Raw genomic sequence first — 26,372 nt, forward strand, 5'->3', positions numbered from 1 at the left:
GATTCTGAGTAAATTGTGATCCAAAAGGTTAGCTCTGTTCGTCATGTGTCAAAACTTTTGACACGTATAAGTTTAATTTTTAAAACTGTTTTTTTTTATACATTTGTAAATGTCATTATATTGGATAGTATTTAGCGTTTCTAATCAATTATACTGTGTTATTCTTTTTGAAAGTCATCGCCAAGGGGTAATTCACACATATTGTTCTGCACCTGCCACACTAGTTTCCAAGCATATTGGAAACATATTTGCGTCCATATGGAAAGAAAGAGAAGTTCAAAAGAGGCAAGTGGCTGTTGTCTTAACAGGCGAGCCACGTCGAAATGTGCTACAGAGGAAAGGGAGTGAGACAACAAAGCGTTTCTCTCCATCACACTTGAGGCTCTCAGAAAAGGAAACGACGGAAGAAAAAGCAGAATCGATTCGACAGCTCAGCTCTATCGACTCTGACAGGAAGCTTTGAGGTTGACAGATTGATAGTCCTGTCCGGGATGACAGCAAAGAAATGAAATGTATACAGCCACCACCGCAGAATCAATGACAGACATCAAAAGGTCTTTGTGTGTGTGTGTGTGTGTGTGTGTGTGTGTGTGTGTGTGTGTGTGTTTGCTGTCTAGACAAAGGGGTGTGTGACATCTTGACAGTTCCCTAAACACACAATGTTCTTTTGTCTGTTTTCTCTTCCTACTTTGTTCATCGACACACACTTGACACCTGAATCTCCCTTTACTCCTCTGCGTCCACTCTGTCTCTGTCCTCTGTCTCCTGGTGCAGGGCGACTGCAGGACGAGGGAGGAGGCCTTGATCCTGGGGGTGGAGCTGTGCGACAATGGCTTCATGCATCACGGTACAAGCCCTTTTCACCGCTTGCGGATCTCTGCGGAGCTTAAGAAATAGAAGAAGATCTGATCGTTCTGTGCACAAAAACTTTGGAGGCCTCCCCGTCACTGGCTCAACGAGAGTCGAACGCTGTGGAGAGACCGCGCAGAGGGCGTCTGGCATTTAGCGTCCTGTTTTTAGAACACCACTGCTCTTGTTCTCTTTCCATCTCTACTTATAATCCCTTCGACACGCTACAGGAATAGAAGTTTTTTCCAATCCAGCGAATGAAATTTGCAATTGTGTGTGCATGTGTTTGTGTTGCTAGGGCTACACATGCTATCATTAACTTCATGCATTCTTGTGCGCATATGACTTGATTGGCGAGTGCAGTGTACATGCATGATTTGCTTTAGCTTTGAGGAACTTGGAACAAATATATATTGCGTGGCTGTTTGTCAGATTAAGTGCAAAATTGTCAGATGCCATGGTTCCCTTGTGTTTATGAGAGTCAGACTTGTTTTTTAACTTCCCCGCTGCCCCTCGTGCTCGAGTCCACATCACACACTTTACAGTATGATTCACAGCCTGTCTCCTCGTATGCTCATGATGTAACCGCTCTGAACTACCACAGTGCAAGCCTCACACTACAAATTACCAGCGCGTCTGCGGAACATAGCAGTCGCAGCCGTCCAACTTCCTTTTCACTTCCACAGCCTACAGCGTAATTTTTTACCATCCGTGCCCGTAAGTTATTTGGCCTGACGATGTAGCTATTAAAGCTCCTGGCATTGGATCTGATCTTCAAAGGGATGAAGTGAGGGACTCTGAGGGAACTCTGTTTTCCCCCTCAGGGCTATATTTTTTCTTACAAAATTAAAGTCGAGGCGTTATGTTGCTGTGGAGACCGGGTTCACTCTGGAGTGATAGTTTACAATGAAAGTGGGGTCTCCCTCTTTTCTCACAGCGTGCATTTGTGCAATTGGTGTGCATTTGTGTAAGTGCTTGGGCCGACTCCATTTGGCATGTCACACCATCGCTGTCATGCTTAGACATCTTTAAACCTCTCAGCTTGATGCTAAATGATAGTAAGAGTTAACATAACATATTATTCCTTTGTCCAAAAATAATAAGGAATACCTACAGTAAGAGAGTCCAGATTTCTATAACCCACCAATAATTGAAGTAGAATGGTTGTCTTCAAGGAGTATTTTAATGTTTTTTTTATGTTTCCTTACTAAATGTCTATACTATACTTAATTGTAACGAAACCCAATTCATCCTGGGATCAATAAAGTATTTTGGATTCTGATCCTGATATACATTACTAACCAAGTTGAAATTTGAGTTACTGTGTGTAAGAAAATTGAATGGATTTTCGCCAAGTATCTTCTGGTTTCCATTCCCTTCCCAAGTTTTTTTTCAAGTTACATAATAGTTTTGAGGTTTTCTTACCATGAGAAAGATAATGTGACAAAAGTAAACTTTACTGTTATGGATTTTACACAACTTGGACAAATTTCACTGTGATGCCGTTTAATTGAGTCGTTTAATTGATTTCTATACTGTCTCGAAATAATTGGAACACAATGTCTCCCAGGAACAGTAGAAAAAACACATCCCAAAATAAAAAAAAGCTACCATGCATTTTATAATGGTCAGCAAAAATGTGTTTTATACTAACACATGATCTGCAGCCAAGGAGTTAAAACCTGTAAACACACTGGTTTGAACATCTATGCCTCAATTTCTGGAAATTTGATTATAATGCAAGCTAAGATTCACATTCATTGCTGTGTCCTCACCTCCCTCAGTGTTGGAGAAGAGTGAATTCAAGGACGAGCCCTTGCTGTTCCGTTTCTTTGCCGACGAGGAGATGGAGGGCTCCAACACCAAACACAAACCCATGAAACATGACCTGAAAATAGTGGAGAACGTCATCTCCAAGTCTCTTCTGGTGAGTACTCACTTGCAGTGTTCCTCTGTGCCTTATTGACTGATTATCTCTCAGTAATGTGCCATGACATTGCTATATTGTCCGCACAATTCAGAGGAACTCTGAAAAAGGGAAAAGTCATAACACTGCAAAAGTCCATTGTATACCTCAGTGAGCATTCTTTTCAAAGGAGTGAGCAAAAACTACCACAGCTGCTATCTGTGTGTGTGTGTGTGTGTGTGTGTGTGTGTGTGTGTGTGTGTGTGTGTGTGTGTGTGTGTGTGTGTGTGTGTGTGTGTGTGTGTGTGTGTGTGTGTGTGTGTGTGTGTGTGTGTGTGTGTGTGCTCTGTGAGAATGTGCTCTGTGAGAATGTCTTGGTTTGCTGACTTGGGGTTTTGCTGATGGGAGACATGTTTTTCACTTTTCCAGATAAGACCCAGCGATGGAGGCTGTGGCTTCACCCTAGAAGAGAGGAACCGAGTCCCCATCATCAAATCTGTGGAGAAGGGCTCCCCAGCCGAGGTGAGAACAATGAACAACTGACAAACACACACACGTAGTGGATACACACACACTCAGAAGTGGAGGCAACATAATCCCCTGTGGTCCTCTTCTAGGTTTTTCTTAAACGGTAACAGTTCTCAGTTACACCAGACATGTATTAGCATGCAGTCACTAGAAACTTGGTGAATAAAGTCACAAAAGTTGGCTTTTTGATCCAGCACCTCGATGTGACCTTCTCTCGACTCTTGTCTGTCACCTTAAAGGCGCAACAGACAACTTTCGTGCCCTTAGAGGTTCCAGGTGGTATTATTGTTCCGTCACTGCCGTAAAGACACCGGTATGTGTAGCAAGACGCCGGTAAGGACACAGGTACTTTTTCTTACAGCTCCTGAGGAAGTTGTCTACACAATTTTGGAGCTGATGGAGGAGAAGTATGTACCTTATGTGCCGTAAATCGCGTTGTTATATTTCTGTGAAAACCGCGTCCCAGTGGCCAAGAGAATAACATGGTGAAAGTCTTTAAGTCATAAGCGCGGGTGGTGACGTTTTTTCTGTCCCCATTACGCTGTGCAATCAGTATTAAAATCATAATGGCGATAATATGACAACATAATAATTAATTCATTTAAACCAAAAAGTCGTTTATTTCCACTTTAACCTCGGCACTGTCAAAACAGAGTCCAGATTGTTTTTAGTTCAAAGTCAACTACAAAAATGTGCTCATCATAGTTGAAACCAAAGTTGAACTGTGCTTTGACTGAAATCCACTGAGTGCAACAATTTACAGTAAATTCCATTCATGGATTTACATAATGATTCAATTAATTCTGCTGGAAGCGAGTCCTTCCTGATGGATTTACCTATTGTGCGATGAGGAGTAAATCCATGTAATCTCGTCTGTAACACGGTGGTACTCGGGAGCGTCAGTGTGTCCCCTTTTGTAATTCAGCCTTATCCTGCTGGTTTTGATTCTGCAAAGCCGCGTTGCCTTCAAAGCAGATGCAGACCGGTGAGCAGAAGCCTGCTGTTGATAAAACGTGGCTGGATCGTCAGTCAGCAAATATACAAACCTCTAACTGTTTGCGCCATCAATTAAACCTGATTTATGGTGATGGACACTGATGCGAGTACAGCGCATTAAAAGGCCGCCATATTTTCTAAAGGGTCTCATTTGGTGTTTAGCTTTGATCTGGGACAGAGGAGTTCGAAGGCAAATGTCATCACTCTGAGCGCGCGACCCATAATTCCCTCCAGCCGTGAAGTAGCTCTGAGTGCGTCTGGAAGGTCTGGTTCGCATAGAGATGGGTATTGTGTGCGTTTGCTTTTAAATAATCAATCTGAAACACGTGACACGATCCAGCTTCATACTCGTAGATAAAAGCTCTCCCTCATTGTCTCCTGTGACTGGTTGTGTGCACACTCTTCTGTGTAATATTCAGAAATCCTTTGGGATTCATATTAGTTGTCCTTTAATACCCGAAAGGTTAACTCGATCTAAACAATGGCTTACATTATTATTGTGATCTCTTGTAAGATGGCTGGCCTGGAGGTAGGAAAGAAGTTGTTTGCCATAAATGGAGACCTGGTGTTCCTCAGACCTTTCTCTGAAGTCGAAGTTCTCCTCAGGCAGTGCTTCAACAGCAAGGGACCTCTCCGGGTGCTGGTCAGCACCAAGCCGAGAGAGTAAGTCAGACATTTGTATAATAGTATAAATATATAAAATTATCATAACATCTCAATTCATGAGCTGCCTATTGTTCTCCCTCCTTTTCTTCTCTCTCCAGGACGGTGAAGATCCCAGACTCGGCTGACGGGCTGGGGTTCCAGATCCGGGGCTTTGGTCCATCGGTGGTCCATGCTGTTGGGAGAGGTATGAGATCGCCGCCGCTCGAGCTGTCTGGCTTCATCAGCAAAATCCTCTCCCTCACCTCTCTGTTACTGTGGCACAGCTGGCAAGCAGCTGCCACACAAGTCATAGGGGGTTGTGCGTGACTTGGCCACAGGAGGCCAACCACCCCCCCTCAGTGCTCTCCGTGACGCTCAGCCGGTCGGTTAACGGAGCTGCCAAAACAGAGAATTGAGCTGTGTTGTGTTTTTAGACAAAGGCGGGGCTCAATGTGCAGAACACAGGTAGAGAGACACGATGGAAATATCAAAATAAATAGACTCATCAACCTAACTCAAGCTATCGACAAGGTGGACGTGCAAGGGCTGAACTAGGAATAGCAAAAAGGTGCTGTCAACTAAATTACACCCAGAGTCTGTGCTCCAGAGTTTGAATTCCAAAGGTTCAGAGTTTTCCAGCCGACAGCTCGGGGCAGTGAAGCCTGTCTTCGTGCAGAAGCAGTGGTGTTGTGGCTGAGCGCCGCAGGGAAAAGTTCCTGAGCACAAGAAAGGCAGTTTGATACCAGGCGGGCAGGCAGGCAACCAAACCGAAACCAAAAAATCAAATGGTGTTTCTACCACGAGGTAGAAAGAGGATCTGGCAGAGAAGCTGTGGTTTAACCAGTCTTTATATATAAGCAGGTTCTTGTAGATTCGCTTGAATGATGAGGTGTCGGCAGAAACACACATAGTACCGACGAAAAGGCAAAACTACAAATAGCCAGAAAAGTCCATTGGTTATCAACCGTTTTCCCCATCACGCTGATTCCCACGTATTAAAGATTTATTTTCCTCAGCGGTTCAATTCCTCTGTGAGACGGAGAAGCAGTCTGCAATTTTTTTCCCCCGGGTCCAAATTCATTAGAGAGTGCCTCTTTCTCTTTTTTCACCTAACACAGCATGTTTAGCATCACCGCTATCGGAGCTGGCACGAGATAGGGTTCAATCAGAAAACAATCCATGGCCTTGTCTGGCCGTTCTCAGCGGAGTCGATGCTTGTTTTTTTCCTTCCCCTGAGCAATCTAAGTGGGATGGCAGGGTGGAGACGTGTCGGGGTATGTGCCCTAGTGTGCGTGAATGAGCTGGTGTGCGTGTGCATGCGCTAGTTTGACGATGCGGTTGCCCTGGGAACCTGCTCGGCGTTAAAGTGGATGCTCTGATCCCCGGAGACGGAGCTGATGATGTAGGAGGTGTCTAATCCCTGGGATTGTCGTAACAGCTGCCGTCCCCTGGTGTCTGGGGTCAGCAGGAGCAGGTAATATCAATGAGAGTCAGAGAGAAACTGGGAGATAGCAGAGAGGGATGAGATGGGGATATATGCAGCAGCTGAACAGATAACTTCATCGTGAAATTAATTGGATTTTAATCAATTAATTTTGTGAAATGTCTCCACAGCTATCGGATTGATTATCATGCTAATGAGCAAACCTGTGTCACCTTTCTGACACCATACTAAACTATGCTTTAAACAGTATGAAAATATAACTTCAAACTAAGTGTGCAGAGCTATTGACTATAGCGTCATAACAGTCTGTGATAAGAGAGTGAAAATAGACCACACACAATATGAAGAGATAAATCTCAAATAATATGAATGCTTTATTTACCTTTAGTGTCCCTGAAACATCAAATTGAATTCGAGATTATTGATAGAACTGTATAAGAACTTGTTCAAGTCTTTGCTGATTAAACTGCCTCTATGGTGTCGGCCTGTCGCCTGTTTTTCTGTTTCCGCACAGTGGACCTGTCTGATGGTTTACTTTCTCACCAAGACAGTCGAGGCAGCAGAGAAACTACCAGCTGAATAATTTGTTTCTTACTACACTCTTGTGAGCGGAATACAAATTCTTTGCATTGCAATGCGAGGTATGCACGGTGTGTGTGTGTGTGTGTGTGTGTGTGTTTTAGGAGCAAGAAAAACAAATGGGAGGAATATTTAGTCTGCCATGCACTTCCTCCTGATAGCTGTAAACCTTGAAGGTCTGAACTCCATCCCTCGGAGAGGCCCTCGTCTACCCCGGATAAACAACTTCCCTCCTCTCGGGCTCTCTCTCACACTCCTCCTGAGCTGCCAAAACAGGAAACAAAGTTGTAAATACAAAGAAGAAAAAGAGGAATGTTGTTCAATCAAATGTTTGTGCGCGCAGGAAATGGAAAATGTGACAGTGAGTGCGACGTGCCGTTGTTTTGTTTCACGCCGGAGTTCGCACCTGCCCGTGCAGTGGATGTCGCCCTTGACGCCCTGTCCTTTCTCTCTGCTCGTCTCTTGTCTCACGCCAGGCACTGTGGCAGCCATCGCTGGCCTCCACCCAGGCCAGTGCATCATCAAGGTGAACGGCATCAACGTGAGCAAGGAGAGCCATGCCAGCGTCATTGCTCATGTCACAGCGTGCAGGAAGTACCGGCGACCCACGCAGGTGAGACAGGAGGAGAAGAAAGAGAATGCATATGGTGGTAAACTACAGGTTAGACCTTCTTCACCCAATATTTACTGCAAGCTACATTTATGACAAAAAAAACTCAATATATGTAATTATAAACAGCACTAGACACTAGAAAAATAAAGTTCTCTAAGAACTCTAATGGACTTAAGACAATTTGCACTATGTGCTGATTGATCTGAGAGTTAAGCAACGGAACTAGAAGGAGAAGTGAGGGGGATCTTTAAAGAGCAGAGGGACACAAAAAGAGCAGCAACCTAGTTGACTAGTTGACCGTGAGAAAAACACAGACCTCCCTGCTCCCGCTTACCTTCATATCTCTCTCTCTCTCTCGCTCTGACTCCGTCTTTCCCTCCCTTGGGTCATTACGCAGTAATAATAGTAGTTTTGGCTCCTCCAGCGCTGACCTCTGGCTCACAGCGGTGGGACTGCTGTGGGAGACTGGCAGGCTGCAGTGAGAGGTGGGAAAGGATCTGGGGGTGGTTGGGACTCGGGCTGGGTTAGAGTGCTCGAGGCAGGGGGGGTGACGATGAGGAGGGAGGGGGGCGCCAGCCATTTGATTTCCTGGGAAAGTGGTTGACAACAGACAAGTGTGAGAGGAGAGAGTCGGCTCAGTCCACCTGTCGAAGGTGGGAAAATTGTGTGTAACCAGAAACCCTGGGGTTCGGGGCGCTGTATGGTGTGAGTTAGTGTAGTGTGTCGCTTTAAGTGAGTCCCACCGGGGCATCAGATTGAAGGAAGCACTACAGAGTTTCAACACTACTGGAGATCTGGTTTACATTAATTATGGACATGGAGGAACCACCCTCTCTTTCTCTGTCTCTCTCTTTCAGTGTGTGTGTGCGTGCGTGCGTGCGTGCGTGCGTGCGGACCACAGACCAGTAGGCAGGCACAGCATGTAGCCTTGGCAGAAAACCCACTGTGGGTTTGGGTGTGGAGTGGAGAGAACAGACACAGACGGATACACAGGAACACACACTCACACACACACACACACACACGGTGGTGGTGGGGGGGCTGTGCTGCACGCTAGAGTGGGTTGATGAAATTGGCATAGGTTTGCTTTTGCGGTCTCAACAAGCAACATGTTTCCATATGTGTGTGACGGCTTTTCACCGTACGCTCTGCCAGCCCAGCTGTGTCACTGCGCACCGTATCTGGGCAGAATCGGATATACATGCTACAATCAAATCCAAACCTCAGCACACACTGAGATAGACACACACACACACACACACAAACAGACACCTCAGTTCTGTTTTTTTTTCCAGTTCTGTTTTTCCTCATCTCCCATCTCTCTAGTAATACAAATGCTACCTGTTACCCACAGGCGAGAATGGGAGGCATAACATTAATTCCACAATAGCCTGATTTGTGTTGACAGTTGTGTGCATATATGACTGACACGGTTCCAGTCGATTTTATGTGAGTAAAAACACACAGATGTTTGACCTTTCAACATAAGTCCAGAATATGAATAGAAAACACAATTCATCAGAGTAAAAATAATTTCTTAGTTTTTATGATTTAAAAATCATTTTCTTCTAAAAATGAAACTTCTAAATGCATGTAAATCCTTTTTCTATTTTCCTGTGCAGCAAGATACTATTAAATGGGTGTACAACAACAGCGAGAGCGCCCAGGAGGACAAGCAGAAAACGAACCAGAAGCCCACCGCCGAGGAGAACGGAGACGGCTTTGAGTGTAAAGTAGAAGGTGAGTGCACTCGCGCACGCACGCTCACAAGAAATCAACATGGGAACTACTCGACTGGGACTAAAAAATTCTGCTCAAGGTGTCTGTGGATGTAACACAGGCTCGTTCGCGGGAACACGAGCCCCTCGCCCTGCTCTAGTTAACAAGTCAGGCCCGTTCAAAAGGGGCTCATCTGGAGTGTGTTAGCCTGAGAACAGCCTCCTCCTCTGGCTCATCGAGTGTTAACTCCCCCCCTGCAATTTATGGATCCCAACGAGAAAGTAAAGCAGGAAAGCTGTTCCCTTCGTAGCAAACGGCTCCAGAACAGGATTAATTGCCATATTAAGTCGTCGTGCTAGCACACGGCCGGTTAACTTAATGCCCTTTGGGATTGCTCATCATTCGAGGGTCTTCCTTCGAAATGAGCTGCAGGTTTGGTGGTCTGAGACCTCCTACGGAGCCACAGTGTGTTGGTGATAAAAACCCTTGCAACATTTGCAACCATGCATTCTGTGGGTGGAGATGGTGTCTATTTGTGTTTATCACAGAACATAATTACGGCCTAATTTCCATCTGTGCTGTCACGGTTGCGTGTTAGCAGACATCTGTGTCACCGCTGTCTCTCCGCTTTTCCGCCATCTCAGAGGTGATGGACAAATTCAACACCATCGCCATCATCGACGGGAAGAAGGACCACGTGAGTCTGACGGTGGACAACGTCCACCTGGAGTACGGCGTGGTGTACGAATATGACAGCACAGCGGGCATCAAGTGCCACGTGCTGGAGAAAATGGTGGAACCCAAGGGATTCTTCAGCCTCACTGCGAAGGTATTCTTGTCCAAAATCTAAGTGGGAGAAATGCTGAACATCTGGACTTGACTCGAGGCTAATTGGTTGGTTAAACATCGGGTTAGACGTGGGTTTAATTATGTGGGGCTTAGCCTGTTTCTTAAAGAACACAACAGTGAAGCAGTGAAGCTGGTAATTCAATAATTTTGATTTGCTTAGTCCAGCCACAAGGCTACACCCCCAACTAGGCTCCAGATTCACTCTTTGGCAATTACCGAATAAAGTGGTACTGGGGTAATTTGATTAATTGAATTGAATCGGTAATTTTCCTAATTAAAAGACCAAAATAATTCCCTTAATTTGATGTACGATCTGTGTCCAAATCGAGTCTGCAATCTCTCACCGTGCTACAGGGGAGCTGCGGATGAAGTCCAAAATAATGATGATTACTTTTTGACACATCTCTGCTGTTTGGTTGGAAGTGAAATCATCCAGGTTCTGTCTGATAGATCGTGGCATTTTCCAGCAAATCTGACACCTAATGCACATTTTCTATTTTTTCACTCTTGGAGCTCTTCAATTCAGCCAACAGCTCTCCTGCTGTGTAGATCGAGGGGCTTGACGCTTGTTAAAAGTGACAGCTTTATTTCCGTCAGGTTCCTTCCCAGCTGTGTTTAGTGCTTGCTTTTTTACATCCCAGCAGTGATGTTCACAGAATGATCATCATTGATTTAAGACGCAAGGGGGAAGGAAGATTAGACCCGACGTGGACTGCGCAAATGCGGGTGTGAAAGATAAATTGCCAAACTTCACAATGAACAACATCTCTACACTTCACAGTAAATTAGCAGAGATCACACGTCGGGGTTCATGTCTTGCTGATTACGGGCCTTGTTTCCCAGAGTCTTTAAAAGCACCATCCTAAATGAAACCCAGTGACATGCGTAAAAATAAAACTTACTGCATCCCATGCGACTATAAGTAGATTCCCATTCCCCCAAAGTGATAGCAATTGAAGTATTATTCTAAACATCTGCCCAAGCAGTCCATTGTTGTCCCCGGAGAATGGTGTTCAGTTGAATTTTAATATTGCAGATGCTGTCGGGGTGCTCCACTCTCTTCCTGCTGTTACATTTCCTCCCCAGCTTTTCTCTCTCCTCCACTCGGCAACTCATTAAGACAGCTCAGAGATTTGTGTCTCTCTTCCTGCTCATATCTAAACAGTGTACGTTTCTCAACCTGCGCTTATCTCCAATGGGTTTATGAACAGCTCACGGAAACTTTAGATGTCCGAGTTTAACTGCTCATGAAAATTCTGTTGAGTAATCAACCCTCCAGCCAAATTGTATTTTGTTTTCCGAGGAAGGAAAAAATACCTTTTTGGAGGCATTGCCGTATCAGTTAATCATCCCTGTCTCTGATTGCCCTCTCGATGACCAGATCCTGGAGGCGCTGGCGCGTAATGACGACACGCTGGTGCAGATGTGCGGCAGGCTGAGCTCCAGCTGCGATGTGATCCCTGAGGAGCTGCAGGTACGCTTCAGCGCCATGTGTGGCGACAGGGTGGAGCACATCAACCGGCGCACCACCAACTACAGAAAGGTAACTAACCGGAGCTGCTCTGATGACAAATGAGACCTTTCATCAGTCCCCGCCACGGACTGCATACATTAACACAGCTTACTGTAGAACCATGAAAATCGACTTTGTCTTCTGTAATTCTCTTTATACTGACAATAATAGAAACGGGATGCAGCCGGTGATTCAGCAGAAATTCACCATGAAAATAGAACAGAATCTCCCACATGTAGGGGAAGTGGAGAAAACTTGCTTTGCTTGTGTGCTGACATCAGCCTGTACAAGTGCATCAGTACAACGACACACTATAAACAACAAGTTGAACTGAAACATCTGACGGACGCTGTAAAAAAAAATAGGAATCAGTTCTTTCCTCACATGCAAGTGAAGAGGAAATGCTTAGCCAAGAGGTCTGTAATCGACGTACTTGTCGAAGGTTGTGTTAATGACGACACGTTGTTTGTAATTAGGTCACAGCCAAAGTATTTTCATCATTTTCCATCCCATCTGCATTCATGTGTCTAAAATGCAAAACATCCTAATGTGATGCATGTGTGATCCAGCTAGAGGGGGGGGGGGGGGGGCAAAGATCTGAGTTGACATTACAGTGGGCCTTGGATTAATTACCAGTCACTTAAAAATAGACGAGCTCAGACACAGCCGGGACTTTTGTTGTGTAAGATTCCCCTCCTGCATTGGAGCATTCCATCTCAGACCCCTAGAGAGAAAGCAGGGGGACTTGAAGAGGAAGAATGAGTGAAGGGCTGAGAAATGTAGACGGAGGAGGCACAAAAGAATGAGGACAGAGGGACGGTGAAGTGGAAAAGAAAGTGCAGATAAAAGGACAGATGTGAACTTGGGGCCTGGAAATAAGGGTGCGCAAACCTCAAAGGGCGAGAGGGAAATAAGGGAGATTTGAAGGGAATGTCAGATCGTGGTCCATCTGGACCATATCATTTCGCCTCCAACTGTCTGAGGTAACTGAGGAATTGTTAAGTTTTAGTTCCTTAGTTAACATATACAGTGTGGGGCCGAAAAGTCTGAGACCACTTTCACAGACCTTTGGACCCCCAACTCTACATTACGTTACGCTTATGTGGCTTGATGGGCCAAGTTGCTTGAAACTGATCCGATGGTTTGACCCATCTGCTTTCTAACATCCAAGAAATAATACTGGCCCTGTGACCGGAGCAGAGGGTTCAAGAAAAAATGCAACCAAATGTTGGAAAAAAAAAAAAATGTGCTTGTGATATTTGGTCTCAGTCAATCATGTTTTACATGGAGACGCTATCTCGTTGCACCGTGTACGGTATATTCAGATGCTCCTTCCACTTAGACAAACTCCTGTAGCATTAAACCACCCCAGAGGATATTGGCAGTCATTTATTTTGGGGCGGATGTGGCTCAGGAGGTAGAGAGGTTGTCCACAAACCAGAGAGTTGGTGGATGGACCCCTGCTTCCCCCAGTCAGCATGCCAAAGTGTCCTTGGGAAAGACGCTTAACCCTAAATTGCCTCTGACGACGCTTTGACTGTTCAATAAGACAAGAATTGCTCTATAAAAATACAGTCCGTTTACCATGTAACAGTGTATATACGGGATGCATGTGATGTAAACATATCTTGATATCATTATTTTTCAGTCTTAAGTTAGTATGATGTCACTCAAAACACGATCATACCTTCTGTAGAAGTTCCGAATCCAATCACAAGCACAAACAGTGAAATAAAACACATTTCCATCATTGTATCTGACAACATGTTGATGACAGCTGCTACGAATCTCATTTAATGAAATTCTTACCCATGAATGATTAAATGATAAATGGTTACGACGGGACTGGAGTTTTTCCAGATATGTGTGCGATGATGATGATGATGATGATGATGATGATGATGATGTGTGTCTGTCTTGGATCTTTGAATGGGTTAAACATTTGAGCTGCCACACAAGCAAGGAGGAATCTACATGAATGGATGTTTTACGCTTTTCTTCCAGTGCCACTATCATTCATGCAAAATACAACTATAGACTTCATTGGCAGGTTTTCGGTTCTGTGTTTCATCTGTACTCCTCATGGAGCCTTTCATTCTTTAGCCTGTTACGGTACACCGTAGCCATACAATGCCAAACTTCATACCTTTCAAGCCTGTCTGTTCTAATATATTAATTTCAACACATTTGATTGCTATTGATTATAAACCTAGCAGCCAGTAGTATCATGGGATGGCATTCCCTGCAGTCAGTGCCATCGTAGTGCATAGGGGGTTTCTATCTCTAAACCATGGACTTCCCTCTCTTTGTGTCAGTTTGCAAGGGTACTGAAGAACAGAGCGTGGCCCACCTTCAAGCAGGCCAAGGCCAAGGTGTCTCCCCTCCACAGCAGCGACTTCTGCCCCACAAACTGTCACGTCAACGTGATGGAGGTCTCCTACCCCAAAACAACCACCTCTCTGGGTAGTGCCTTTGGCGTGCAGCTGGACAGCAGGAAGAACACCCTGGAGAAGGGAGGACGCAGCAGTGCTGAGCTGGGTGAGTTGGGAAAGACCCCTGCCCACTGGACTCATTTTACATATTCATCCCAAACTGCTTTAGATTCCGGACTTCTTACACTAGTGCCTTTTTTTTCCTGCCTCTTCTTTACCTTTTACCTCAGGTAAGCTCAACCCGATGGTTAACGTCCAGCACACCATCACCACTATGGCCGCCCCGTCGGGTCACAGCTTGGGCAGGACCGAGGGACACGGCCTTCGCTTCCTGCTCAGGGAGGATGACCTGCTCACCCTGGACGCATACCAGAAACTCCTCTACAAACTCACCACTGTTGTCAAGGAGATGGAGACGCACGGCGCCCATATTCACGAGTGAGTAACCTCATCGGTCACATGCATGGAGGGATGCAAGTGGTCAAACGCGATCACACGTGCACACAAATAATCTCACGTATGCACAGCTCCTTGCAAATCATCCCCCCATGCGAGACTGGGTTTTGACTTTCGTCCAAATTGCCCGAGTTTGAGATTAATCTGTTCTCACACATTCCCCCCCTCAAATTGCAAAACACAGGGTGAAATTAATATTTTTTTGGAAACACTTCAAATCACTTGTCTGTGATGGAAAAGCGATACCCTGCCGCTGATTCTATTCAACTCGATTTGAGATGTTCCGTGAAACCAGATTGCCTCATATAACACGCTGTAACTTTAACTGCCTGCGTGGTCAGTGTGCTGCATCTGGCACTTGGCGGGCATACATTTCGGTCATTACTCTAGCACCAGGCTGAGTGCGTATCTGTGAGCGAGAGAGAGAAAACAGAGGGATAGAAGAACAACGGAAAGTCATGGCTGTGTTTTTTTCTCTGCCATACGTCGGCACAATTTGTGCACAAAGGTGAGCTCACGCTGCATCTATGTGGAGCATTTTTCACCTGCTGTGGTGTGTGTGTGTGTGTGTGTGTGTGTGTGTGTGTGTGTGTGTGTGTGTGTGTGTGTCTGTGTGTGTGTGTGTGTGTGTGTGTGTGTGTGTGTGTGTGTGTGTGTGTGTGTGTGTGTGTGTGTGTGTGTGTGTGTGTGTGTGTGTGTGTGTGTGTGTGTGTGTGTGTTAGATCAGTGTTTCCTTCCTGGCAACTCTGTGTTCGGCATGGTTGGCAGGTTCATTGTCTTGAGACACATGGGGCTATGAAAAGGAAATGGGAAACTCCGCTCTGTTCCTGCCTCCCCCCCCCCATCCCCACACAGGAAATACATCTCAGTGAGAAAGAGGGGTGTGTCACGGAGCCAGGTGCCCTCTCGAAAAGGCCATTCGCTAACAATGGACTACTGATGTATTCATGTGCAGTAGACAGAAACATACCAGAACACACAGCAACCTCTAAACCCACCTCTAATTATTGGCGGACAAATGACTGATTACAATAGCTGTGTGTGTGTGTGTGTGTGTGTGTGTGTGTGTGTGTGTGTGTGTGTGTGTGTGTGTGTGTGTTATGAAGCTTTTATATGACCACTTGATTGATTTAGATCATTAGAAGTCTGGCAGCAGCATTTCGCAGAATGACATTAAAAGTTGTTAGATGGAGCGCGGGGCTGTCGACTCACTGTGGGTGATAATGAGTTGAGTCCACAGCAGGGCTCTTAATAACCGAGTCCGGACACTTTTTGTCATGCTCCTGCCACCGCCAATTAGCGTGGACGCATCCACGTGCATTCAAATGTTGCGAGGCAGTGCGAGCGAGGGGGATCCTGACCTTTTTACCACGCGCACCTCAGGAGCTTGTTAAGGATGAGCCGCTCGGGCGTGAGTGTCTCACAGCTGTGGAACTAATATGGCCTGTGTTGCAAGTAGTTGCAGTCTTGTTGCACTGGGACCTGTGTTGGGTGAGTTGAACCCTCCAGAGCTCTTTGTTAGATTAGTTTGCATGTTGCCCTGTTCGCTGACTGGCGTTGGGGTCACGCACGCACGCACGCACGCACGCACGCACGCACGCACGCACGCACGCACGCACGCACGCACGCACGCACACACGCACACACACACACACACACTTGCCTGCCCTCTCCAAGCTCTCTCAGTTCCTCTTTGTCCCATCTTGTTTCTGCTACACTCTGCTTCCTACACACCCGCCTGCACACACAGACACAGACATTTGTCACTCTCGTCGTGTCCCTTTCTTTTTTTCTGTGCTGGGTGTGCCCAACTTTGACAGCACTACTTAATAATGATGTAATAATGACCTGAAGAGAGAGAGAGAGAGAGAGAGAGAGATATATATATATACATATATATATATATATATATATATATATATATATATATATATATATATATATAAGGCCTCATTGTGTGCTATGTCAAACACACCCCAACCACAGATCTTAACCACAAGGTCGAGAGACGAAGTCTGTGGGGAAATTGTCGTAGAATCTACATACAACTGGATGTAGAATGATGATACATCATTTCTTGGCTGATTCTCGAGGGTATCCATTTTGAGGCTGCGACTTGTGAACCTGTGTCACAGATGAGGGGTCACGGCCGTGTGGGGCGTGCCCGGTGACGTGCTTTATGTCGGGGGCCTCCTCCCCCTTTTCATCCCACTTCCCTTATTCTGTGCACATCATTAGCAGCGTCCCGACAGGCAGTGGTTTCCCAGCTATGGGGCGCTCCAAGTTCTTTACCTCCAGTGTAGATTAAAGCATTATGTAAATGTCCTACCATGAAACCGCCTGACGTGCAGCTTTGTAATGCAGATGCGATGGAGGCAATTGATGTCTAATGATTAAACGTGTCAAAGTAGGTTAAAGAGCTCCATGTGAGAGATTAAGAGATCTTTTCCGATTGCTTGCGATAAGCAGCGGTGCACTTTGGCGCACCCTCTCTTGCTTTTTGTTTTTCCCCCACTCTCTCTCTTTTTCCGTTAAACCCCCTTCTCTGATCCAGTCATTGTTATTCTCATTTGCTCCCTCGGTTAGTTTGCGCCCAGAAGGCCCCAAACTGCGCTCGCTTCTTTATTAACCAATAGCCAATCACAGGGCCGGGAGAGCTTCTCCATAGTGATGGAATGCCAATCTCCTCTTGGAGGGGCATTGTGGTGGCTCCTGGAGTGGACCATAATGAGGGCATCTCTGTGGCCCAGTTAGCCTCTGAATGGGTAGAAAGGGGCCAACGGAGAGAGAGACAGAGAGAGAGACGGAGGAAATGGGGGGTGGAGGTGTTTAAAATCATGAAGAGGCATAAAAATCGGAGACACATTTGGGTAACATGAGGGGGACAGGTTGTTTATTTCACATGCGAGTGGCCCCTAGCGGCCCCTCCCACACCGCCTCCACTCTGAAATGTCCTTCAGGCCGATGTTATGACACAATGGAAAATGTAAGCGGACACAAATTAAAATAGGCTCGAAATGTAAACAGACATCGCGTGTCAGAGTGTGTCCGTGGGGAGAGATCCCAAAAAAAAAAAAAAAAAGTCCAACCCCAGCATTTATTGGAATATTGCCTTAAATGCCACCATGTGTTGCTGCAACTGTAAAAATATCCAGGGCCCGGTCTCTTCCTGCTCCCGCCGATAGCCGCCAGAGAGAACACAGAGCAGCGGGGACAGTGGGAGCGGAGCTGGTCCCTGCAGCGGAGTTTGCTGCGTGTTGACACAGCTGCAGCCTGCTACGCGATCTGACCTATTAATATGATGTGGACGCCCGACCGGCTGAAGCTGTTGGTGCGGAAGTCGAGCGCAAACAGATGGGGGGGTTTTGTTTGGCCCGTTCAGTCAGCTGCTGGAGCCCACGCACGTGAAAGCGCACACTGTAAATACTGTCCGTACACGCAAGAGCTTCCTGTGCCGCATTTGTCCGATCAAAGAAGTTGCTCTGAGTGTTCGTTTTGAACGAATGTCGTTGCTGCTTTTATGTGTAATCTGTCTTTTTGCTGTTTGCTTCTCTTCCGCCCTCCTCAGTATCCTGTCCACCATCACTCACCCTCCAGCGTCGGAGGCGAGGACCCCGGAGAGTTACATTTCTGCAGAGAGCGAGGGGGAGAAGGGCGAGCGCAACGGGAAGAAGGTGTGTTTCAACGTGGCCGGGGACGAGCAGGAGGACTCCGGACACGACACGATCAGCAACAGAGACTCGTACAGGTATAGCTGAAGTGAACGGCTGTTACTGTACACGAGAGGTGCCGACTTTAATAAGTGTCTTAAAATTCATGGTTTAAAGCTTTTTAGAAAAAGAAAAAGGCCTTGTTGTATTTTATCAACTGATCGCCAGAAGTGTCGAGGAATCGGACCAAGGAGCACTTTCAAGTGTGTTTTGTCTCCTCTCCCCATTTCCCATCAGTGACTGTAACAGCAACAGAAACTCCATCGCCTCCTTCTCCAGCATCTGCAGCAGCCACTGCAGCTCCTACGTTCACAGTGATGAGATGGACTCAGGTACACGAATGCAACGCAGTTTACACAAGCATTGCTCCCCCTCCATATGAGAGTCAAGTGACAGTATTTTGCAGGTAGAACACACTCACCTGGATGACAGCTGGCGGCTATTTAGCATTGCATCGTTCTGTGTGTCGTCCACAGACCACGGCATTTCTGGTTGAACATCACAGTAATTGGCAGGTGCTAGGTGTGTTTTCAGAAGCTCGAATCACAACCAGCCCACAAAGGTGGTGTGTGACTTCAGTGTCTGCTCAGGACGCCCATATTCCACTGTATCTTTACACAGAAAATTGTTGTTGGCTGCTTTATTAATGTTTAAAACCGCGCATCGCTAGACTCAGGTACACTGGGACCACGTGACGATGACCCAGATATGTATTATAATCCAGAAACTTCAACAGCCACAATGTTGCAAAAAATACTGTGGTCCCAAAAGTGACAGGTCAAAATATAAGCAATCTTACTGGATGATTTTTTGTTGTTGTTGATGTCTAGAACCTTAAAAAAACCTGTTGAAGTTGATTCTAATTTGATTTGGCAGCTGTTTGGCCACACATCTCAGCTGGATTTGCCATTAACGTCTCACACAGCTGTTTATGCTGTCAAATATACTTCCCCCCACTGTCTCCAAGGATGTCACATACACACACACAAACACACACACAAACACACACACACACACACACACACACACACACACACAAACAAACATACACGCACACTTCTCAGCTGTGTGTGATGTCAGATATTGTCTCCTTTTCTTTATCCTAAGAACATATACATGTGAAGGAAAGACAAAAAAAACAAAAAACAGACACACATACTGAATTTGCAGTAATCATATATTAGTTTAGTTAGTTGCATTAGTAAATATATATATGTCATAGCATCAAGTATTTCAGTAAAACAACTTAGCAATTGTGCATGTGTCCATTTGTGGCCTAACGCTGACACGTTGCACACACGACTGTGCAGGAGATGAGATGCCGTCCAGTGTGTGGCTGTCCCAGGATAAGCAGAAGAAACTCCACAGCTTCCTGGAGCATCTGTTCAGCCAGGTGAGTAATTAGATTGTGTGACAGAAGGCAAACAATTATTAAGTTGCGTATGCAGACCTTCAGCAAAGGATAACCATATCTTACCTATACACTCCCGAGTGTGCTAGTGAGTGTATACTGTACGTGAGTGTTCATGAGGATGTCTCCATCGACAGTGGACAAGGAGAAAAGGCTTTCCTTTGCTGTCTTTGCACTTTTCGTGCGGCTTCCTGTCATTTGTAACAGTTCAGAGCTGTTTCCCCAGCTCTGTTTATACACCGCGTAGCGAGTTGTATTCACCGGGGCTCTGTGGGATTATGTGTTACAAAGACAGCGAGAGGAACAGGTGTTGATTATGTTTTTGGGCGGCACTCTTTTTTTTTCCACATGCTTTCTTTCGATACTTTGACTTGGTAGGGAACTGTATCATGCCGCCGCTTGACCCCTGAGTTTTTTCTTCAGGTGGACTCAATCACCAGCATGCTGAGAGGAGCAGTGGTGGCTCGGGCGTTCGAGCAGACAAAGTGCTTCACACCAGGAAGAGGATTACAAGGTAAAACAACGTGATTGCGTTGTACAACCGGCCCTGAAACTCTTCACATCTTTTGCCACATCTTATAACAAAGTATATGTACCCAAACAAACTATTTGATTCTTATACAGATGTTTGCATGTAGCTCTGCTTTTCGGGTCTTTCTGGGCTTCACAGTTAGCCCAGGAGAAGAAACATAATATTGGAGAAACTCCTGAGCCCGACCAGTACAATATTGAGAGAAAACAGAGCATATTCTCAAAACTTCGAAGCCGTCTGCACATTAGGGCTGCAACTTCCTGTCGTATAGAGTCCGTGTGTGCACAGATGTGATTGCAGAGACGACCGGGGATTTACTGTGGGTGGATTCCAGGCACCTATAAAGAAGATTCACAGCCATTTTCTTTATCTTTAACTCCAATCTCTCCACTTCTGTTCCCCTTCAGCGTATTCCAGCACTTTATAGTGTCGAACCAGCGCCACTTAATTGCACACTCATCTCCTCTTACATGGTTATTGTAGTGCTACTTACCAGCTCAATGGCAAAAGTGACCCTGTAACAACTTTTGTGCTCCTGTGTGTTATCTGCTCGTTTTGTTTTTCACTCCCGTGTTTATTTGCCGGCTCACCTCGTCTTGGCCTCGGCAGTTTAACAGCGGTGGCTATTGTTACACTTTATCTCTCCCAGGAAAATGTAGGAAATGTCGCTGGAAGCGGCTAAATTTGTCCTTATCATTAACCACTACAAATACACGGTGCCCTTTCATGATCCGCGGAGCTGTTCATGTGACTCAACCCATTCTGAAGATAAGGTGGAGGGGAAGCGAGACTCAAAAGCAACAATTGTTGTCTTTTTCGTTTCGATACCCGGCAGTGGTGTGCGAGCGAGTGTTCCCAGACTTTTCAAGGACGACAACTGTATGTTTTGTACCCATGTGGTCTGTATTAAACTATGTAAGGCTCTTTTTTGTGTGGAAACAGTTATCTCATTGTGTTTCCTTGAATTATTCTCGCATGGAGTGTGATAACTAAAAGCTAAAGAGGAGATTACCCATTTATTCTGCATGCAAGTGTGGCCTCCAAACACAGCGACCCATTCGGTACGCAGACTCCCCCGAATTGAGTGCAGATTTGCTTTAACGGAAAATAGGTCTGCTTGTGGTTTGTGTGTGTGTGTGCATGTGTGCGTGCATGTGTGCGTGCATGTGTTGTGCTTGTGTGTGCACAAATGCCCTATGGGGGGGATATGAAGGCCTTGATCAAGAGCTGATCCATCTCAACTCCAGTAATGTGTGTGGTTGATAACACAGCAAACGGGATTATCTCACAAGTGGAGCATTCCTGCATCTGATCTCTCACTCTCTCTCTGTCGCCCTCAGACTCACGCACGCACGCAGGCATGCACACACACACACACCCCCACACCCCCACCCACCCCCACCCACGCGAAGCCTGTGTCAAACAGCCACCATTCCGTTGCAGATCTGTTCCTTGTCTCCAGAGGAAACTTTATCACATTCAGTCATTTTGTCTAGTTTTGACAGAAGTTACAACAGGGTTTTACGCTGCAAAGGCACAATGACAAAAAGTTTATATTACAGGCAATCGAAAACTCCTCCACTTCATCTGATAGATAGATGGATAGATGGATATATAGGTGGATAGATATGAGGAAGCTGACATGGAAAGAAAAAGAGAATGAGACTGATGTTAATGAGACACATTTAGAGCAAGAAGACCAAATATGAAAAGAGATGATTCATGAGGCGAAATACAATAACAAATCAGAGAAAGATGCTGAGGAGTATAATGATTTATTAACATCCGTTATCTGTTCTGATTGCCTTTTCAGTGAAGACATGTGTTGACTGAATGATCAATCTCCTTAATAATTTAAGTGCGTTGTTCTTTGAAAGAGTTCGACTGCTTTAGCAAAGTGATGGCACTTTTACGGCAATAAGTTACGAGTTGAGACTCTTTGAGAAAGAGTGCTAGAGGAGTAATAGCTCATAGATTAGACATTATGAGATTAAGAATATATTTTTTTTTTTATTAGACACAACTGATTTGTACAGTACTGTGCCCGATACCATGTGAGTGTTCACCTTAATCACATGAACTGTACTTTTGGGTCAAGTGGGTCCTCAATGTGTCCCCTCAAATATTTCGGATTGCAAAGATGATTACAGAATTAATTTAATGCTGAATCCTTTTTTGTGGCCTATTTCGACAAAATCAGTTTGTAATGTAAATCCACTTTTCCCTTTATGCAAAATGTGCTCAACAACTGATACACATCTCATCCCATGTGCTTATTATTTGCGTCTGTCTGTGTGTGTGTGTCAGAGTTTCAGCAGGAGATGGATCCCAAGGTGAACTGCACCAAGAAGCTGCGTCTCCATGTCAAGCAGGATCCTTGGAACCTTCCCAGCAGCGTTCAGACCCTCACGCAGACCATCGCTAAATATGTTGAAGGTCAGAGAGCAGAGTGAATTATCCCGAACAGGGTTAACACAAACACACTTACACATTACTTACATATGACCGCTTTCACAGTGTTCCGAGCCTAAAGCCTCCTCCGCAATCAAATGATCTTGGAAAGGAAATGTACGCCTGGCTTGGGAAGTACATTAAATTGACCAATTCTCCAGTGCCCCTCATCATGTTTTTTGGATGCACTACAGTTGTGTAGTTACAGGTAGTCCCAGACTGCTAACTGCACTGCTCTCTTGAAACTTTAAGCCACATACATTTGAGCTGCAGTGTAACAATGTAAGCAGCTGAAGAGCTGCACTCTGTGAGATTCCCCCCTTTTAAAAAAAGATCTAGTTAGAAAGTCCACCCTCATTTATCCTCAGCCGCAGTGTATGCCATTGTGTTTGTTGGCGCACAGATTGACAGACACATGTAGACTTATACGGTACAGTATGTACATAGACACACACAAGCATATACAGTACAGATAAAAAAAAAAACCCAGCCCAGACCCAAGGCCAGCCACATGACACTCCTGGGAAAGGTGAGCTGGCGGTCACGACAGAGAGTACAAACAAGCAGAGTTATTATTAATGCGCAGCTTGGCCCGTGTACACCACTATTTTTTTCTCCCTACCTCTCCCCACGATGGCTTTTTCGTGCGGTGTGGTATCCTGCCAAGCCACCCGCAGCTCTGATATGACAATAAACAAATGCGGATTTATGTTATTATCTTTGCCTTTGGCTGCTTTTTATGATGCTGTGCTTTTTTCCCTTTTCTTTTGAGCGAAGATAAACAGCTGTGGAGCTTGTATAGAGCTAAAGAGTTATATGACATTGTCCTATTTATGAATTTACGATGTTGGGTTTTGTTGTAGAGGTCACGGTGTTGCCGTTGAGGAGGATGTCTCTTTGGGAGGTGAGGTCGTGTCTAAGGTTGTTCGCTGTCTCACAGGACTGCTTTATCTCTATTTTTTTCAGAGGTGAAGACAAGGCTGCTCTTGGTCTTACTACAGTATACAGGTTTGTCTTACCTTCCTCTTGCAGCGATACAGAAATACAGAATACTATTCTGACTTCAATTTTATAAACTGTTTATCAATTCCTGCACCCTTAAAAGACATAGCATCTTGCACCAACGACACAAACTCTGCATGTGGGTGGATTCGTTAAAAATTTGACATCACATTAATCATTTCTAAAAGGTTCATGAACTCATTTGAAACTCAGTGGATTGCTGAACTTTTTTCAAGGAGCCTATTTCTCAGGAATATGTGGCGGCTAATTATTTTCCACTTGGGCACACCTGTCATTTGCGCTCATTTTTTTTTCTGATACAATATTTAATACCCAAGCAGCCAACTTTTTGTCACCTTACTAAAAGCTTAGAAGTTCTCATAGCACCGAGTCTGTTGTAATTACCTTAGCAAACTCACAACTTTTATTTCTATCACTCCTTTTCTTTTGACCTTTTTCCTTACCACTTTACACCTCAGTTAATCATTTTCACTGACTTGGTTTTGTGTATTCCATCTCCTCTTCACTGTTCTTCTCACTTACTTTGACTGTTTCCATGTCACCTCTTTTTTTTATCACGGCTTTTCTTTCAACCTCATATCCTTTTGTTTTCCCATTAGACTCAGAGATCCAGTTGCGTCGAGATATGGTGTTCTGTCAGTCTCTAGTCGCAGCTGTGTGTGCCTTCACAGAGCACATGCTGGCCGTCCTCAACCAGGTAAATCACACAGTGGGGAAGAAAATCCGACATACTTGCCGATGTAAACTTTTTACATCATTTTGTTTGTTTTATTCTTTAAAGCTCACTGTTTAGCTTTATTGTGTCCACTTCCAGTTTCACATTGTCAGCAGGGAGACGGACGAGGACAGCTCGGATCCCCAGGACCTTCAGGAGGCTCAGGAGGCCAGCTGCCGTTGGCTGGAGCAGATTGCGAGTGCCGGGCTGCTCTTCCACTTCCAGTCCTTGCTCTCCCCCAATCTGGTGAGCACCAGAGCACGCACCTCAGCTCATCTGCTTTAACAATATTAATCTGTAAAAACAGGAGTTGCTGTCTATACACACGTGTATTTAAAAAAAAAAAATCTATTTCCTGTAGTTTTGTGCACGTTTGCGTAGATTTGCATTTTCCTCATTTTTCTACATTTTAGCTTTAGTTACAAGTCTATTATCAGATATTACGCTTACCGGCGTAGCCACGGGCAGAATTCTGTCTTCTCCCTTGTTTGTGTGTGTTTGTGTGGACAACATAACAAATAAAAAGTGCACAGTACGCTCGTGCAGAGCAGGGCCGTGGCCTGCTGCAGAGGACAGTAAAAACCTTAGGGATGCTTTAATGAGACACCGATGTGGGCGGGGTTTCTCCCGGTGCTGCCAATGGTCAGTCTGGCTGTGACAGACGGTCAATGTGATTGTGAGAGGGAGAGAGAGAGAGGGTGGAAAAGAGCGTGTTTAAGAGCTCTGCACACAGCTCTACGACAAAGCAATGGTGCAAAACACTTAGTCAGAGATCTTTTGTGTTGTGTAACAAAAATATTTGCTTCATTACGAAACTGTACTATATTATATACAGTATAGTGTTTATATAGTAGCATGTATACATCACCCATCCTTTTCATTTTCTGTTGCTTGAATAGAAGCTGGGATACATATAGACCATGATAACCATAATCAGATGTGAAATTATATGAATCACTGCATTAAAACAATTTGAATGACTTGACTTAAGCATGATCCACAATGCATGTTCTGCTCTCTGAAGAAGCGTAGTAGTGAGCTACAGGAAAGTAAATAAGATGAGATCTTCCCTCGCAAGTTAAGATTTTAGATAGATCATCTATCAAGATGCCTCGACCAGGCTGCATGGTGGGCACCAGGGGGAACAAAATCACTAAAATGTGCTGAGTGTAACACACAGTCTGCCCACAGTGACTGTGTGGATGCGGTCGGAATCGTTGTGGTGTGCTGCTGATTTGCAGAACCAGATCCTACAGCCGACCTCCCTCCCGTGTTACTCGGGTAGCAGACGGCTTCCTTCGTCCTTTTGGATTATTGCTTTTTAAGCTGGAACTGCTGTCTGGTGGTGATGTTGTGGGAGTATTCCAAATGGACAAATATGCACACACAATCAAAAACTTTAAATACCTTAAAAAGAAGACTGTTAAACGTTTTTTTTTTTAGAGGCAAACGCACAGAAAGTGTAAAGGTGAATTCTTTCGTGACCAGTGACTCAAGAAAGGAACAACAAGTTTGACCCTTCATTAGTGGCTGGATTTATTCATCGTACGACAAACAACCCTAGACTACAAGCAGATCATGCAATGCAGAATGAGATCTGGGATCTGACTCTACTTCCTCCAGCCCACCAATATATAGGACGGTTTAGTGCCCCAATAAAAGTTGTACTGCCCCCATATCTAATCGGCACCAGGACCTTCTGGTCAGTACCAAATGGCTGTATCTTTCCCACGTTTCCTCAACTCCTTTCCCAGATGTGTTATTCTTCGCACTCCGTAGAAACATCAGTTTACATAGGTCATTGGCCCCCACAGTCCAAGATCTGTTCCCGTGGATATTGTGGTGCCACAAAGCATATGGGATAAAAATTTCTCCCTTACTCACAGGCAGGGACACAACAACATAAACATTTCATACTCACAGAAAGCTCTAATTATCAGTGCAGTTCACACCTAAAAGTGAGGCGCTCAGAACTGTAAATCTCAGTTCATTGGTTGATGC

The 26,372-nt window shown here is 45.2% G+C and overlaps 1 protein-coding gene and 1 long non-coding RNA gene across 2 annotated transcripts in view; one reads left to right on the forward strand and one right to left on the reverse strand.

Moving 5' to 3' along the window:
* Nucleotides 1–26,372, forward strand: part of prex2 (phosphatidylinositol-3,4,5-trisphosphate-dependent Rac exchange factor 2) — an 89,993-nt gene that overhangs the window by 38,418 nt on the left and 25,203 nt on the right. Inside the window, exons 15-33 of the mRNA XM_035619353.2 lie at nt 775–847; nt 2,634–2,776; nt 3,185–3,277; nt 4,794–4,942; nt 5,044–5,129; nt 7,424–7,560; nt 9,183–9,300; nt 9,924–10,108; nt 11,510–11,671; nt 13,957–14,179; nt 14,304–14,511; nt 18,098–18,277; nt 18,477–18,571; nt 19,550–19,632; nt 20,074–20,164; nt 22,490–22,618; nt 23,600–23,641; nt 24,256–24,353; nt 24,471–24,617. Of these exons, the coding sequence (XP_035475246.2) occupies nt 775–847; nt 2,634–2,776; nt 3,185–3,277; nt 4,794–4,942; nt 5,044–5,129; nt 7,424–7,560; nt 9,183–9,300; nt 9,924–10,108; nt 11,510–11,671; nt 13,957–14,179; nt 14,304–14,511; nt 18,098–18,277; nt 18,477–18,571; nt 19,550–19,632; nt 20,074–20,164; nt 22,490–22,618; nt 23,600–23,641; nt 24,256–24,353; nt 24,471–24,617 (2,442 nt within the window). The remainder of the gene's footprint in view (nt 1–774; nt 848–2,633; nt 2,777–3,184; nt 3,278–4,793; nt 4,943–5,043; nt 5,130–7,423; nt 7,561–9,182; nt 9,301–9,923; nt 10,109–11,509; nt 11,672–13,956; nt 14,180–14,303; nt 14,512–18,097; nt 18,278–18,476; nt 18,572–19,549; nt 19,633–20,073; nt 20,165–22,489; nt 22,619–23,599; nt 23,642–24,255; nt 24,354–24,470; nt 24,618–26,372) is intronic.
* On the reverse strand, nt 6,355–11,571 carry LOC118291252. The gene is made up of 3 exons (XR_004786580.2): nt 11,446–11,571; nt 7,354–8,148; nt 6,355–7,211 (listed from the first exon to the last, which is right to left on the reverse strand). It is a non-coding gene; the product is annotated as an uncharacterized LOC118291252 (long non-coding RNA).

The sequence above is a fragment of the Scophthalmus maximus genome, chromosome 21 (genome assembly GCF_022379125.1).
Source record: "Scophthalmus maximus strain ysfricsl-2021 chromosome 21, ASM2237912v1, whole genome shotgun sequence".
In the NCBI taxonomy this organism is placed as follows: Eukaryota; Metazoa; Chordata; class Actinopteri; order Pleuronectiformes; family Scophthalmidae; genus Scophthalmus; species Scophthalmus maximus.